Here is a 17,779-nt window from a genome sequence, read left to right as displayed (position 1 = left end):
CTTTCGCGGTATGGGGGTAAGAAGAGCTTTTAAAGATAACCAAGTGCTGCAGACACGTGTGCATCACAATACTGCCCATGGAACATGCCACGGGCTTTCACTGCGGTGGAATCTGGTGTAATGACTGCGTGGCTGGTAATTAAATTCCTAGTCAGCAAGGTAAGACACAGAGAGGGTCGCCAGTCTTTGGGAATGAAATAAGCAGAAAAGAAGAAAGACACTAAGTGTGGAAAGGTAGGAAATCTTGACTTCAACTTGGAAACATTCCTACTCATTGTCCCCAGGCAGAAAAATCAGTCTCTAAATGCTAGTGACAGGTTTTGTCTCTCTCCAGTCTGTCCCTCATCAGGTCTGAGCTGGGCAATAGAAAGAGCTCCCTATTTGAGAGCAGCCTGTGCCTCCAGCTCTGACCCCTCCAGCCTATCCTGCAAACCCGTCAGAGATCAGACTCAAAACCTCATTAAGACAGTGCTGTTCTCTGGAACAAACGGCACCAATTCCGGATCCCCCAGGTACACAAACGGGCCATTAACTGAGCAGCTGCCACATACAGGCACTCTGTCAGTGCTTCTCACACGCTGGGTCTCATTCTTACAAGCCCACTGCTTTCATTACTTCCATTTTATAAACTGACCCTGGGCTGACTCGGGCCCTGACAAAGGCACCAGGCCTGGATCTCAGGCCCTCCTGCCTGGTCTCATTTAATCCAAGTGATAATCATCTGCTGCAATTACAGGGCTCTTGCTATAGCCCGGCCTGTACCCGCTCTGGTGCCTTTGCTCCTGCTGCACCCTTGGAACTGCCTCCGCTCCCCTGACTGTGTAACTGTTAATGGCCCTCGAGGCCCACTTTCTCAGGGAAACCCTGCTGCTGCCCCCTCGCCTCACCTTGGCTGGGCTCCCCGTCTCCTTCCAGCCAGACCAGTCTAAGGCCTGAACTGTTCACAGGTCATCTTGCCTGTGTCACTGTTCTCCAGTTAGCCATGCACTGCCAAAGGCAACAGTGCTACCTTAAGTCTTGGGACACCCTATGGCACCCAGCACAGTGCCAGGCAAATAAACACTCCAAAGCGATAACTCTAAGCAAAAAGTATCAAAGCAAAGTATCACAGCTCTCCCCTCCTTTAAGCCCCTGGCTCCTTTTGTGTGTACTCATGCATTGCCAACGAAAAGGGGAGAGTGAAAGCAAGGTAAACCAACCGCTGACTGGTTAAACAACTAAATAAAAACAAATTAGTTATGCTTAATTTCTTTTACCTTTAGCCCTGTGCTTTCCTGATGAGAGAGTAAAACCACTGACCACTGAGCAGACAAGCACGTGGTACTGAATCCTCTGTGGCAGAGAAGGTTTTAGACCCTGATCAATAAGGCCCAATTACCGTAAGGTTAACTGCATCTCAAAATCACCTTGTTATGCATAATACATTTTAAAATTATGTTCATTGTAATACTTATCCATTAAATTAGATATTAATAGATAATTTAACAGATACGAGGCAAGTTCTTAAAATTATCTTCTACAGAGTTCAGACACATTCACATTCTAAGTCACCTTAGCCTCTGACACTTTTGATGTAATGAGGGAATGATATACCACAATATGAAACAATTCCTCCAATAATGGGATGGGAAATTTGCCAGAAGGAGTTGTAACCTTATCTATAACTAGTGTAATTACCCTCGGTGGCATCTTGTACTGAGAATAATCTGTCTATGAGAAACTGGGTCACAGCTAGAGCACTTAAATTACTATAGAAATTCAGAGTGATAGCTCCCTTTGCCAAGCTGTTTTTAAAGTGCTCCTCTAGACTGCAAAAGTGCAAAATAGAGGGGGAAATTCTAGGGTTTTAAAAGAAAAACTTCGCCCAAATTTTCATTTAATTTTGCTATTAAGTAAAAACATTATTTGTAAAAAGAAGTTTTAACAAAACAAATTGTATAGACCATAGGAAAAAAATATGTAGCCCTTCAAAACTACAGTGGTGTCTTCCTGAACAAAAGTGGGGATAAACACAGGGCCTGGCCACTTACACAGCTTCCAGCCAGAGGCAGAAATTAAATGCTAACAGGATGGTTCATGTTACCTTACTAAGTTGTATTAAAATTCAGGGGTCTTACCAAACTTCAATTTCTCTTTCACTAAAAGAAACATTTGCTCCATAAAGTAATATATGTCTGGCTATCAATCAAACTTCTATGCTGCAAACCAAGCAGCGGTGCTGTGTGTTAAAAGAAACTTACTCTAAGACCATGTGAAAAATAAGAACTACTACAACTACTACTACTTTCCGTCTTTACTCTCCCTGAAAGTCACCTTATGCCAGCCTCGATACATATATAACATTCTTTCCAGAATGTAACCAATGTGACTTATACATAATGCCTCAAAGTTCATGGTTCTTTATATTTTCCTTCCCTTCATCAGCACTCGGTATCTCTGTCTAATGTGAAAGTCCCTTTTAGAGAAAGAAGAAACTAGATTCAGAAAAACTACCTGAAATGCCCAGGACAACCTGACACATTGCCTGAAGCTATAATCAGATTCCAGGTTCCCGAATTTCCTTTCTTCTTTTCAAGCTCCAAGACCATGATGGTTCACTAATTATGAGAAATACTTCTGAAAGGGCTGAACTGGATGAATTAGCATTTCACTGAGGTTTGAGTTTTACATATTTTTTTAGTCATAAAAATGTTCACAAAGAGCATGAAATAATATAATCTTGAAGTATAAAAAGGTGACTTTAGAAAGCAAAATGAAACAAAGAGCCTTCATGCCTTCGTCGTGGATGCTGACTCTGTGACAGTGTTACTTCAATGGCTAAAGAATCTCTAAAGCCAAGAGGTATAAATAACAGTAAAGTACATTTTATAGGCTCTCTGGAAAAACAAAACAAAACATTGATTTGAGATGTTCTGCTCTTTAAGCTTTAGGAGTCTGTGGAAATTAAACTGCAAGAAAGTAGGCATCCAGCTGTGACATACTCCACGAGGGAAAGGAGGCACTAACGGTCCTCTTCATGTCAGACAGAAGAAACTCAGAGAACTGACCCTCAGCAGAGTCCAGGTAAAAGGATGAGTCCAAACATGTGGTTTGGAGCCACATGATAGAAAAGTTGGTCCTGATAGCCTCATCCATCAGAGGGCAGACAGCAGAAGCAAGAAGAACTACAATTCTGCAGCCTGTGGAACGAAAACCATGTTCACAGAAAGACAGACAAAATGAAAAGGCAGAGGGCTATGTACCAGATGAAGGAACAAGATGAAACCCCAGAAAAACAATTAAATGAAGTGGAGATAGGCAACCTTCCAGAAAAAGAATTCAGAATAATGATAGTGAAGATGATCCAGGACCTTGGAAAAAGAATGGAGGCAAAGATTGAGAAGATGCAAGAAATGTTTAAAAAAGACCTAGAAGAATTAAAGAACAAACAAACAGAGATGAACAATACAATAACTGAAATAAAAAAATACACTAGAAGGAATCAATAGCAGAATAACTGAGGCGGAAGAACAGATAAGTGACCTGGAAGACAGAATGGTGGAATTCACTGCCATGGAACAGAATAATGAAAACAGAATGAAAAGAAATGAAGACAGCCTAAGAGACCTCTGGGACAACATTAAATGCAACAACATTCACATTATAGGGGTGCCAGAAGGAGAAGAGAGAAAGGACCTGAGAAAATATTTGAAGAGATTATAGTTGAAAACTTCCCTAATGTGGGAAAGGAATTAGCTACCCAAGTCCAGGAAGCGCAGAGAGTCCCAGGCAGAATAAGCCCAAGGAGAAACATGCTGAGACACATAGTAATCAAATTGACAAAAATTAAAGACAAAGAAAAATTACTAAAAGCAACAAGGGAAAAATGACAAATAACATACAAGGGAACTCCTATAATGTTAACAGCTTATTTCTCAGCAGAAACTCTACAAGCTAGAAGGGAGTAGCATGATATATTTAAAGTGATGAAAGGGAAGAACCTACAACCAAGATTACTCTACCTGGGAAGGATCTCATTCAGATTTGACAGAGAAATCAAAAGCTTTACAGACAAGCAAAAGCTAAGAGAATTCAGCACCACCAAAACAACTCTACAACAAATGGTAAAGGAACTTCTTTAGGCAGGAAACACAAGAGAAGAAAAGGACCTACAAAAACAAACCCAAAACAATTAAGAAAATGGTAATGGGGGCTTTCCTGGTGGCGCAGTGGATAGGAATCTGCCTGCCAACGCAGGGGACACGGGTTTGATCCCTGGTCCGCAAGGATCCCACATGCTGCGGAGCAACTACTGAGCCTGCACACCACAACCACTGAAGCCCATGCATCTAGAGCCCGTGCTCTGCAGCAAGAGAGGCCACTGCAGTGAGAAGCCCGGGCACAGCAACAAAGAGTGGCCCCACTCGGTGCAATTAGAGAAAGCCCACGTGCAGCAACAAAGACCCAACACAGCCAAAAATAAATAAAATAAAAATAAAAGTTTTTTTTTTAAGAAAATAGTAATAGGAACATACATATCAATAATTACCTTAAATGTGAATGGATTAAATGCTCCAACCAAAAGACACAGGCTCGCTGAACGGGAATAAAAACAAGACCCATATACATGCTGTCTACAAGAGACCCACTTCAGACCTAGGGACACATACAGACTGAAAGTGAGGGGATGGAAAAAGATATTCCATGCAAATGGAAATCAATAGAAAGCTGGAGTAGCAATACTCATATCAGACAAAATAGACTTTAAAATAAAGAATGTTATAAGAGACAAGGAAGGACACTACATAATGTTCAAGGGATCAATCCAAGAAGAAGATATAACAATTATAAATATATATGCACCCAACACAGGAACACCTCAATACATAAGGCAAATGCTAACAGCTATAAAAGAGTAAATCGACAGTAACACAATAATAGTGGGGGACTTTAACACCTCACTTACACCAATGGACAGATCATCCAGACAGAAAATTAATAAGGAAACAGAAGCTTTAAATGACACAATAGACTAGATAGATTTAATTGATATTTATAGGACATTCCATCTGAAAAAAGCAGATTACACTTTCTTCTCAAGTGCACATGGAACATTCTCCAGGATAGATCGTATCTAGGGTCACAAATGGTAAATTTAAGAAAATTGAAATCATATCAAGCATCTTTTCCGATCACAATGCTATGAGATCAGAAATCAATTACAGAGAAGAAAACGTAAAAAACAAAAACACGTGGAGGTTAAACAATATATTACTAAATAACAAAGAGATCACTGAAGAAATCAAAGAGGAAATCAAAAAATACCTAGAGAAAAATGACAATGAAAACATGATGACTCAAAACCTATGGGATGTAGCAAAAGCAGTTGTAAGAGGGAAGTTTGTATCAATACAATCCCACCTCAAGAAACAAGAAAAATCTCAAATAACATTCTAACTTTACACCTAAAGGAACCAGAGAAAGAAAAACAAACAAAATGCAAAGTAGGTAGAAGGAAAGAAATCATAAAGATCAGAGCAGAAATAAATGAAATAGAAACAAAGAAAACAACAGCAAAGACCAATAAAACTAAAAGCTGGTTCTTTGAGAAGATAAGCAAAATTGAAAAACCTTTAGCCAGACTCATCAAGAAAAAGAGGGAGAGGACTCAAATCAATAAAATTAGAACTGAAAAAGGAGAAGTTATAACGGACACTGCAGAAATACAAAGCATCGTAAGAGACTACGACAAGCAACTCTATGCCAATAAAATGGACAACCTGGAAGAAATGGACAAATTCTTAGAAAGGTAATAACCTTCCAAGACTGAACCAGGAAGAAATAGAACACATGAACAGACGAATCACAAGTAATAAGATTGAAACTGTGATTAAAAATCTTCCAACAGGGGCTTCCCTGGTGGTGCAGTGGTTGGAAGTCTGCCTGGCGATGCGGGGGACGCGGGTTCGTGTCCCGGTCCGGGAGGATCCCGCATGCCGTGGAGCAGCTGGGCCCGTGTGCCATGGCCACTGGGCCTGTGCGTCTGGAGCCTGTGCTCCACAGCGGGAGGGGCCGCAGCAGTGAGAGGCCCGCGTACCACAAAAAAAAAAAAGAAATATATATATAAAAAAAATCTTCCAACAAACAAAAGTTCAGGAGCAGATGGCTTCACAGGTGAATTTTATCAAACATTTAGAGAAAAGCTAACACCCATCCTTCTCAAACTCTTCCAAAAAATATCAGAGGAAGGAACACACCCAAACTCATTCTACAAGGCCACCATTACCCTGATACCAAAACCAGACAAAGATGTCACAAAGAAGGAAAACTACAGGACAATATCCCTGATGAACATAGATGCAAAAATCCTCAACAAAATACTCGCAAACAGAATCCAACAACACATTAAAAGGATCATACACCATGATCAAGTGGAATTTAACCCAGGGATGCAAGGATTCTTCAATATAGGCAAATCAATCAATGTGATACATGATAATAACAAATTGAAGGATAAAAACCATATGATCATTTCAATAGATGCAGAAAAAGCTTTTGCCAAAATTCAACACCCATTTATGATAAAAACCTCCAGAAAGTGAGCATAGAGGGAACCTACCTCAACATAATAAAGGCCATATACAACAAACCTCACAGCAAACATCATTCTCAATGGTGAAAAACTGAAAGCATTTCCTCTAAGATCAGGAACAAGACAAGGATGTCCACTCTCGCCACTATTATTCAACATAGTTTTGGAAGTCCTAGCCACAGCAATCAGAGAAAAAGAAATAAAAGGAATACAAATTGGAAAAAAAGAAGTAAAACTGTCACTGTTTGCAGATTACTGTACATAGATAATCCTAAAGATGCCACTGGAAAACTACTAGAGCTAATCAATGAATTTGGTAAAGTTGCAGGATACAAAATTAACGCACAGACATCTCTTGCATTCCTATACACTAACAATGAAAGATCAGAAAGAGAAATTAAGGAAACAATCCCATTCACCATTGCAACAAAAAGAATAAAATACCTAGGAATAAACCTACCTAAGGAGACAAAAGACTTGTACTCAGAAAACTATAAGGCAACTGATGAAAGAAATGAAAGATGACACAAACAGATGGAGAGATATACCATGTTCTTGGATTAGAAGAATCAATATTGTGAAAATGGCTATACTACCCAAAGCAATCTACAGATTCAATGCAATCCCTATCAAATTACCAATGGCATTTTTCACAGAACTAGAACAAAAAAATCTTAAAATTTGTAAGGAGACACAAAAGACCCCAAATAGCTAAAGCAATCTTGAGGGGAAAAAAATGGAGTTGGAGGAAATCAGGCTCCCTGACTTCAGACTATACTACAAAGCTACAGTAAACAAGACAATATGGTACTGGCACAAAAACAGAAATATAGATCAATGGAACAGGATAGAAAGTACAGAGATAAACCCACACACCTATGGTCAACTAATCTATGACAAAGGAGGCAAGGATATGCAATGGAGAAAACACTGCCTCTTCAATAAGAGTGCTGGGAAAACTGGATAGCTACATGTAAAAGAATGAAATTAGAACACTCCCTAGCACCATACACAAAAATAAACTCAAAATGGATTAAAGACCTAAGTGTAAGACCAGATACTATAAAACTCTTAGAGGAAAACATGAAGAACATGCTTTGACATAAATCACAGCAAGATCTTTTTTGACCCACCTCCTAGAGTAATGGAAATAAAAACAAAAATAAACAAGTGGGACCTAATGAAACTTAAAAACTTTTGCACAGCGAAGGAAACTATAAACAAGATGAAAGGACAACCCTCAGAATGGGAGAAAATATTTGCAAATGAATCAATGGACAAAGGATTCATCTCCAAAATATATAAACAGCTCATGCAGCTCAATATTAAAAAAACAAACAACCCAACCAGAATATGGGCAGAAGGGCTTCCCTGGTGGTGCAGTGGTTGAGAGTCCGCCTGCCGATGCAGGGGACAAGCGTTCGTGACCTGGTCCGGGAGGATCCCACATGCCGCGGAGCGGCTGGGCCCGTGACCCATGGCCACTGAGCCTGCGCGTCCGGAGCCTGTGCTCCGCAACGGGAGAGGCCGCCAACAGTGAGAGGCCCGTGTACCGCAAAAAAACAAAAAAAACCCAAAAAAACACAAATGGGCAGAAGACCTAAATAGACATTTCTCCAAAGAAGACATACAGATGGCCAAGAAGCACATGAAAAGCTGCTCAACATCACTAATTATTAGAGAAATGCAAATTAAAACTACAATGAGGTATCACCTCACACTGGTTAGAATGGGCATCATCAGAAAATCTACAAACAACAAATGCTGGAGATGGGGTGGAGAAAAGGGAACCCTCTTGCACTGCTGGTGGGAATGTAAATTGATACAGCCACTATGGAGAACAGTATGGAGGTTCCTTAAAAAACTAAAAATAGAATTACCATATGATCCAGCAATCCCACTACTGGGCATATACCCAGAGAAAACCATAATTCAAAAAGACACACACAGTACTTCCCTAGTGGTACAGTGGTTAAGAATCCACCTGCCAATACAGGGGACACAGGTTCACGCCCCAGTCTGGGAAGATCCCACGTGCCACAGAGCAACTAAGCCATGCACCACAACTACTGAGCCTGCACTCTAGAGCCCATGAGCCACAACTACTGAAGCCCATGTGCCTAGAGCCTGTGCTCTGCAACAAGAAAAGCCACTGCAATGAGAAGCCCATGCACCACAACGAAGAGTAGCCCCCGCTCGCCACAACTAGAGAAAGCCCACGTGTAGCAGTGAAGACCCAACACAGCCAAAAATAAAAAATATAAATAAATAAAATTTATAAAAAAAAAAAAACACACAAAAAGACACATGCATTCCAATGTTCATTGCAGCACTATTTACAATAGCCAGGTCATGGAAGCAACCTCAATACCCATCAACAGATGAATGGATAAAGAAGATGTGGTACATATATACAATGGAATATTACTCAGCCATAAAAAGGAATGAAATTGGGTCATTTGTAGAGACGCAGATGGACCTAGAAACTTCACTCATACAGAGTGAAGTAAGTCAGAAAGAGAAAAACAAATATCATATATTAACGCATATATGTGGAATCTAGAAAAATGGTACAGATGAACTTGTTTGCAAGGCAGAAATAGAGACACAGATGTAGAGAACACCACCAAGGGGGGAAAGCAGGGGCGGGGCGTGGTAAGATGAATTGGGAGATTGGGATTGACATATATACACTAATATGTTTAAAACAGATAACTAATAAGAACCTGCTGTATAAAAAAATTAAATTAAATTAAAAAAAAAAAAAGAAAGTTGGTCCTACCAGAAATGTTTAGACAACATCAACAATACCTCGATAGAAGGATGTTGCAATTCTGAGCTCTCCGACCATCAATCACCGAAAGCTCTCTGACTTTAAGTTTGGAGCCCAGTGTGTCATCAATGGCATCTGCTTCTTTCTATAAGGAGCATGAAAGAAATCCATCAAAGTCAAACAGGGACATTCCGACTTCAGATACACAGTTTTCCTTTATATTTGCTGTACACACACACACACACACACACACACACACACACACACACACACACACACACACACACACAAAGCCGAGAAGGTAAGCAGGGGAATGTATGCAGGTGGTGGAATTGAAACAAAGGCTAAAATGTAGTTGACAAAGGAAAATAAGAAAAGTTGACCACCCACATTTGAAAAAGCATTATTTGGAAGAACAAAGTGCTTCTAAGTTGAAGATGCATAAATTATTAATGAACGGTACCCTCCTTTTGTCCCCCAAATCCCGATGGAGAGCAGACAGAAGGACTGTCACTATGAATCAAGCTCAGCTGAAACGTGCCACTGCTGGTCCAGCCACTTACAGGGCCCGTTCACCCCAGAACCATTTGCATCCTGAACACTCAGAAAGCTGAACAATAAAACCTCCCAGACGTCTTCATGTGCAACAGGAAGCTCCGAAGCCCAGATGGTACCTTTCATTACCCTGGAGCCTGATGGACAACAGGGAGGGCGCAGTTCAAGGCACTGGTTCGATTTACCTCGATTAACAATCAAACACTACTTACACACTCTACTGCTGTACAGAGAGCTGTAAGCAATGAGGGCCAGTCATAATTTATGGTGGAAGAGGCATAAAACAATTATACATAAAATACTGTTTGAGTAAACTGGGCATCAAGGTGAAAACATAGATTGACTTGATAAATAGCAAGTTTGATTTTGTTAAAGGTCAGGATCAATTTAAAACACAGATCATGCCATTAAAAAATGAAAGAAGTGAAAGCAGACATAGAGAATGGACGTGCAAGATTGGGATTGACATATGTGCACTGCCATGTATAAAACAAATAGCTAGTGAGAACATTCTGTATAGCGCAGGGAGCTCAGCTCGGTGCCCTGTGGTGACCTAGATGGGCAGGATGGGGTCGCGGGGGTGGGGGGTGGTGGTGGAAGGCAGGTCCAAGAAGGGGGGATATGGGGATATATGTATATGTATAGCTAATTCACTTCGTTATACAGCAGAAACTAACACAACATTGTAAAGCAACTATACCCCAATTTAAAAAATAAAAAAGATTAAAAAATAGGGAACTCTGGCCAAAAAAAAAAAAAGTAAGGAAACCAAAGAGTTCTAGAACTGGATAACAGTTTAGGAAACAAAGACAACATGGAGTTTATAATAAGAGGCACCATGTGACCAAACTTTAACTGTTTCGTATTGTGCTGAGATTTCAGGCATACCTCTCAATATTCAGTTAAGAGTTGAAACCCAATGTGAAATTAAGTAGGCATTGTATTACACTCTCAGAAAAAAAAAAAAACCCTAGGAAAACCAAGACATTTTGAGCTTATAGTAAGCCAAGGAGTTACATTAAGCAAAGTGTGGGTTTTAGCTCACTTACCTGCTTGGAGTTACTGTTCACAAAGAAATCCTACAGCCATGGCAGAGGCATGGAAAAGGCAAATCAGATACATGCAGTTCAGAAATCACAGCAACCAATGGGGGAAGGTCAAGGAAATCAGTGACAGGGTAAGAGATGATTTTATGCTCCCAGGAGCAGCAATGAGAGTTGATGAAGATGAGAGTCTGGCTGAAGATACATTGAAGAGCAGGGTACTAAGCGTTCAGGGTAGAGAGAGAAGATGGCATGTGCTGTACACAATTTTCAATGGTGGCAAATCAAATTCAGAAACGAAAGGGCTTTAAAACACCCCCAAAAGACTCAAAGTGGTGAAGGAACAAATCCTCTTCGAAAGGACCACTGGGCTCCATGTATTCAACATGAAGCAGATTTCACGGTTTTCCCTTGAAGCAGAAAATATCAATCAACTCTATCAACCTGAGGGAACTACTCCCATTGTCATGTGCTACCAGCAAAATATGCTTTTTTGAGGGGATGGAATAATCTCCTATCTTCTTGTGTCACTAGGAAGGATTAAGAAAAGAAAAAAGACAAGTTCAACAATATAGGTCAGTAAAACCAACACTCAGTACTCCCCAAGAGTCCAAACAAATGTCTGTGGGCGCTCTGGGTAGGTATGCAGAAAAAGACAGAACTTGCAATTAAGAGACAATAAGTGATTCATGTGCTGTGCAGCCATTGGTGGTCCTGTCCACACTGCCTTGGGGCTGTTCATGCGTATAAGGTCAACAGCCTCTGTTGAAAATAGTTCATAGAAAAGACCTGGAGTGAAGAAGGGAAAGAGGAAGCAGTAATTGACACGTTATGAGAAGTCACAGCTTTCTTTGCATATTTTTGCCGTGATGGCATGAATAAAGCTTCGGTGTGCAAAACACACCCCAGTTTTTGGGCCAACTACTTACACAATCAGCGTTTACTTAGCAGATTCCTTAAGGCCTCACTGGTCCCGGCAGCACTGCCAAGGCCAATTTTACACAGATGAGCTGTTTCACATCATTCTTCAAATGGGAAACAAAATGTATCCTCCCCTTGCTCCACCCATACAAGGGGGGATTACTTTTCTGGAATGGCGTTTAAAAAATAAAGTGATAACCACATGAAACTTTTCTTTCCTCTGATGTCACAGTTTTCTTTTGTCCCTGTTGTAACTGTCAAGTTTTTTACACTGAAAATCCTTAGCACTCTTTCCCTGTAACAGCAGTTTCTCCTTTCAAGGGCAGAAAAAACTGGTGAAGTGAACTCCATGAGGTCATCTTATCCTACTTTTCTCTCTTAAAGAGACAAGTTGCAAGTTGAATTTAGACCCTGCTCTCCCTGTCTGGCCTTCAAGGAAGAAACTTGTATGAAGGTGTCTGGCAACTCATTCTCCCTAAGTTCCCACTGTCTGGAAATTAATCTCTACTGTAGTGGCCTATGGAACCAGGCCACAAGCATTTACTAAGGATGTGACTTGGGGCTCAGTTTCACTATCTGTAAAATGAAGTAAACAACTGGATATTTACTGTATTAAATGTGATATGCATGTAAAGCATTTTGTACAGTACCTGTCACATATTTATGAGCTCCATACTTGGAAGCTATCACACACTACAATTATTCTATCTTTCAAGCCAATGATCAAGTCCATTTTTTTGCCTATTGCCCTACTTTTCAGTTGAGTTGAAGCACAGCTGGTCAAGATCTCCCACTTGTAACCAGCAGCAGCACTAAGTGTAACAGTTAATAGCTAAGTAATGTATCTTATCTTTTGAGAGGTGAGGATGAAGAATGCCATATGAGAGTTAGGTTAATTGGAGATCTTGAGAATCCCCTATTTTAAGAGTCCTTTAATCATCACATTTAAAATAAAATCACAAAGCTTATTAGATGGGGAATGTTAAAAATACTGATGCTCCCAGGACTATTTCAAATAAGTTAACATTCTTTTTGAAACTTTAAATTATTCACTAATTGGCTTGGGCCAAACATGATAGAATTGCCTACATTTGGCTCCACCTAACAGGATGTCTGATTTTTCCAGTTGATTTTTGGTGTAGGGCTTAGGGTTTGGAAAATAAGTAGGAAGTTGGGGCTTGCATTTTCAGGAGCCAGTGCTGATAAGTTCCTATAAATAGGGTTTCACCATGAAATAACGACTCGACATTTCATAGACAATGACAACCTTTATATGGATGGTTCTTAATCTTTTTGAGGTTGAGATCCCATTGTAAATCTGATAAAAGCTGGAGATCCCTCTCCAGAGAAATGCACACACTAATATTTATATAAAACCCTGTATTTGAGTAACTATTACCATGTTGTCCAGCTATATAGAACCTGTACCTTATACTTTGGTACTAAGAAAAACCACTATTTACAATTTTTATCTCTTGTCTTCATATGCCATGACTAAGGACAAAGCTTGTTGAAATCAATGTCCTAAATCACATAATTTTTCAATGTAAAAACTATATATACAGAATAACAAAAAACATAAAGAAAATAAAAAAAGAAATTTCTTTGGCCATTCATAAAAATTCAGAAGATACCACTGACTATACCAAATGGGACCCCAAGAATGACTTGTATATGACATGTTAGTGGAGGGTTGGATTCTGGAGCCCAGGATAGTTATCCTTTGTAACTATTCAAAGCAGAGAGGCTTTGAAATGTTATATCACGTTCTGATAATAGGACCTAGAAAGAAGGGGTGTCCCCAGGCAAAGAGTGGGGAAGAGGAATGGAGATAACCAGCTGTTCATTTGTTGCTCCAGAGATATGTGTGCCTTTAGGTCAATGTAGTACCTTTAGCTCATTTTCTCTCTGTCCAAATTGCATGTATAGGGGGAATGAATTTATAACATCTTGAGATGAAAATTTCCCACAAAACAAATATGAATGTTGTTTAATTGTAACTGAGATAGTACTACTATGCAATGTGCTACATTATGTATTAAAATAAGTCTCTTGTGGCTGGCCTAGAGATCATGTATAGTACAGTTTCAATGAGGAAAAGAGGTTCTGAGATTCAAGACATTGACTTTCAAATGAACTTTTGTAATGTGAGCAGGGGAATAACTGTATGCTATTAAATTCCATTTCATGTGGCACATAAGCTTACATAATCGGCTCACACCTTTGATATCCACACTGGAAAAAAAAAGAATCCTGAATAGAAATGATCTTGTTCTTAAAACTGGAGTTAAAGAAAATCCTTTACAAAGTCTAACCTTCATAATCAATAAAGCCATCAATAAGAACAAAGTGAAACTGAGAATTATGCCACTTGTACACCTGTCTGGACACTGAATACATACTGAGCCATATTTTTATTATCTGTGACATAGGAATAATACTCACCTCAAAGAGTTGGTGTGAAGATTAAATGAACAAATAAGTATCAGTTCCTTGAGAACTAAAAATCAGGGTTGATGAGATTGGGGCTGTATATATTATATCCAGCACCAAAAATGTAATGGATACTTAATATTGATTATCATCTTTTAGTCTATATTCTGGTTATTTACAGATTTTCCTCATCTCGCTTTTATATTATAAGCTGCATTATAGACGTGTGCAATAGTTGAACACATTTGTGTCCTTTGACATACTTTATATGCAAAGCAGACAATAAAAATATCTGTTGTTTTTAATGATTCAATATTTCTCATATCAACAGGGCACATCTTGTGTGTGTGTGTGTGTACATTTACTTATATCAAATCTCTCCTACATGTCATTAATCAGTGTTCACCTAAATTATACTAATCTGAAGCTTGAAATTTTTTTCAAAATCTTACTCTGTGTAGTGTTCCTGTTGCATGCACACAGACAATGGTATTCATGGGTTCTTTGTCTCTCTGAGAAATTTACTTGGCCACACAACTGGCTGAAATCCAGAGAGTTTGACCAGGGTTTTATAACTCTGGAGGGAAGAAACAGGAGAAATCATTGAAAAAAAGGGTTCCCGGTATTCATTTGGGAGTAGAAAAGAGAGCAATTCAAGTGTAACAATAATTATATAGAGCATTGCCAAGACTAAAATGAAAATGCATAGGTCTTGACGTTGCCATTAGTTATGAGACATGGGGACACAATGACAGGCACCCCGTTTCCTTTAGTCTATCCTATGTATTCCTACTAGTCTGTCTTCATCTTTCGATTTTCTGTCTCTCAACATTCAATAAATTCAATGGAATGGCTCAAATTACCTTCATTTGGGAAACAGCTTTATGGTTTAAAAATTCTCAGCTCATGTTCTTACACCAAGAGGGGAGACCTACTTGAGTCAAGCTGAGTGGGTGTGCTGAAATTTTTCTCCGGGAAGTACTACTGCAAATGTCACAAATGATTCTACTTAACCAGTCTACTACTTAGTGTTAAGTGCAACCGAAATGTTCTGGTTTATCCTGACTGGCATGACTACTGATTATTTAAACAGCAAGTGGTTGCTAGGAGACAATTACCCAATTGCTAGGCTTTCTGCAACCCTGTCTCCTGGAGCTCTTGAGAACTGTCCACATATTTGTCCCAGAGCATTTTGGCAGCATCCTTCTGCACCTTCTGCTGAAAGCCAGTTAATTATGAGTCTTGTAAACTTGGGTCTTTCAACCATCTGCCTTCATAATAAATGCAACCCACGAGCTCAGACTTGAATAGCATCATTTGGAATAACTGCTGTTTTTCTCTTCCTTTTATTTACTTCTCTAAGTTCCCAAACCTTCATCTTAGGCAACTAGAATGGACCAGTATTAGTGACTGAAACTGAAGTAGGAAATCAGCAGGACGTGTAATTAGGTCAGAAGATTATTTGAATCTACCAGGAAACTGGCTATGTCCTAATGTCCTACTTCATGTTAAGGCCCAGAGGAAACTATCGTGGGACGGGAGAGAGAGGAGGCCTGTTGTGGCCATTCAGGAATGAATCTGGTCCAAGTACCTGCCATACAAGAGCTCTCAACACATCTTTTGTTTGTCCCCTGAAAGATAAGGTATCTTGCTTTCAACTGGACAACGTCCTATCTTCTTTTTCTTCATTTTCCTTTATTTGGCATTTATGATATTGTACAAGTTTGCTGTCATACTTTTGGGAGGGGTCCCAGCTGAGTGCTCCTATCTTACAGTCATTCTGCCATGGCAGGCAACCACCTGCATTTTTGTACTTTATTAAAATAGCATTAAGGGCACTGCAGAGAAATATTCTCTCACTTAAGGGAAAATATTCTGGCTAAAAGATGTACTACTTTTTCTTTTCAATTTTAGTTGCATCAAAGGCCATTTTGAAAAAGAAAACCCTCAGCTGTTTTTTCTCCCCAGCCTCGGTCCATCTTCTCCCTTGGTGCTTGGCAGTTCTGTTCTGAGACACTCTTTCTTGGGAACCAAGCCAAGCCTAAGCAGACTAGGAAGTCTGCTGCTTGTCTGAGGATGCTCCACCCTGGGAATGATTCACACGGGAGTTAAGGGCCTCCCAGCAAAACCCAAGGAAAGCCCCTACGCAGATGCCTGGCATCTGCCTGTTCCTGTTCCTTAAGACACCCTCTGCTCTCATCATTTCTCTCCCTCAGTCACCCTTTGAACTTTTCTCCTTACACTCTGAGACTCACTTTTTCCCTCCCAGACTTCCAATTGACTGTTGAAGACCTCAATCCACCTCTTGCTTGTACTTCTGAGACTCTCTGTACCAAGCCACTTTGCTGTGAACTCTACTAAGATGCCCTCTCGAGGGGTGAGAGGTACCGCACAGATGTGACCAAGCTCACTAAGTGACGTTGACTACTTGGCCAGGTTAGTAAGCACCAAATCAAACTGCATGTTCTCATACTATCATGTTGCTCACTTTTCAGAAGCTCCTTGGGTCCTATTTGTTCCACTGTCATCCCCACACTTGCTCAGCCTTCACAGCCCCACTTCTGAGTCGATCGTGTTCAGGACAGAGCAAAAACTTCTTTCTAGGTTCTACCTAGCTGCCAACTTATAGTCATTTACCAACCCCCATACTTCAAAAGGTTCCATTTATTTCAAATAAGCAGTCCACTTCTGATAATAACCATTTGAGATATAAATATTATAACTAAAATAGCTTCAGAAACAAACACTGTGGGGTGACACTACAAGTTAGGTAACTCTCCTACTATTTTCCCCTGGTGGCCCCTTTGACTAAGCACAAGTGACAATAAGATACAGAGCTCCTTCCACCAACGGAGACAGTGTTGTGGAAAGACACCAGAGCATGAAGCTCCCTAACAAGGAGCTTGTATACCTTCAACATGTACACACACATGCGTGCGCACACACACACACACACATAAACTGACAGGAACCTAAACACACATGCAGACCCACACACCATGCTGTTTGCAGGAACATAATAGGCTAGACCAAACAGCCTAGAATTAAGATGCCTAACATATCATGGTTATGGCAGATGGCCCAGGGATCATGCACAAGAACATGACTCCTTAATTATTTTAGCATCTGGAGGGCACATGCTCTTACCTGCTGTCTTTGGTAAGCAGAGAAAGTTCTTTCTAGGTCTTCAAGATCTAGAACTTTGAAGACTTTTGTATCATCAATTTCGGTCCACACTGTTCCTTCCAGTTTGTTCTGCAAACATAAGTTAAGAAGCGCTGGGGTTTATAGTTAGACACAAAAAGAATAGATGTAGTTATTTTTTTTACAAAGTGCTGCTATCCCCAATTTTTCACTCTACCGGATGCTCAGAATGAGCTGGCTTCAAAAATCGGGTCCCTTGTTTCAGAAGCTTTATCACTTGAATATCTGAGCTAGTGAGAATCCTGAATCCACACTAGGAAATGAAATCACTGGACAGCC

The 17,779-nt window shown here is 40.0% G+C and overlaps 1 protein-coding gene across 4 annotated transcripts in view; it reads right to left on the bottom strand.

Moving 5' to 3' along the window:
* Window positions 1-17,779, bottom strand: part of DAAM1 (dishevelled associated activator of morphogenesis 1) — a 179,479-nt gene that overhangs the window by 35,334 nt on the left and 126,366 nt on the right. For 2 of the 4 annotated variants that reach the window (XM_033404675.2, XM_033404673.2), the window contains exons 15-17: window positions 17,444-17,551; window positions 10,949-10,978; window positions 9,383-9,489 (exon numbers count right to left, since the gene is read on the bottom strand). In XM_033404675.2, coding sequence (XP_033260566.1) covers window positions 9,383-9,489; window positions 10,949-10,978; window positions 17,444-17,551 — 245 coding nt within the window. The remainder of the gene's footprint in view (window positions 1-9,382; window positions 9,490-10,948; window positions 10,979-17,443; window positions 17,552-17,779) is intronic. The other 2 variants (XM_033404674.2, XM_004279297.4) reach the window with 1 other exon arrangement.

This window comes from Orcinus orca, chromosome 2 (assembly GCF_937001465.1).
Source record: "Orcinus orca chromosome 2, mOrcOrc1.1, whole genome shotgun sequence".
NCBI lineage: Eukaryota > Metazoa > Chordata > Mammalia > Artiodactyla > Delphinidae > Orcinus > Orcinus orca.
This window is presented reverse-complemented; position numbering and strand designations above follow the sequence as displayed.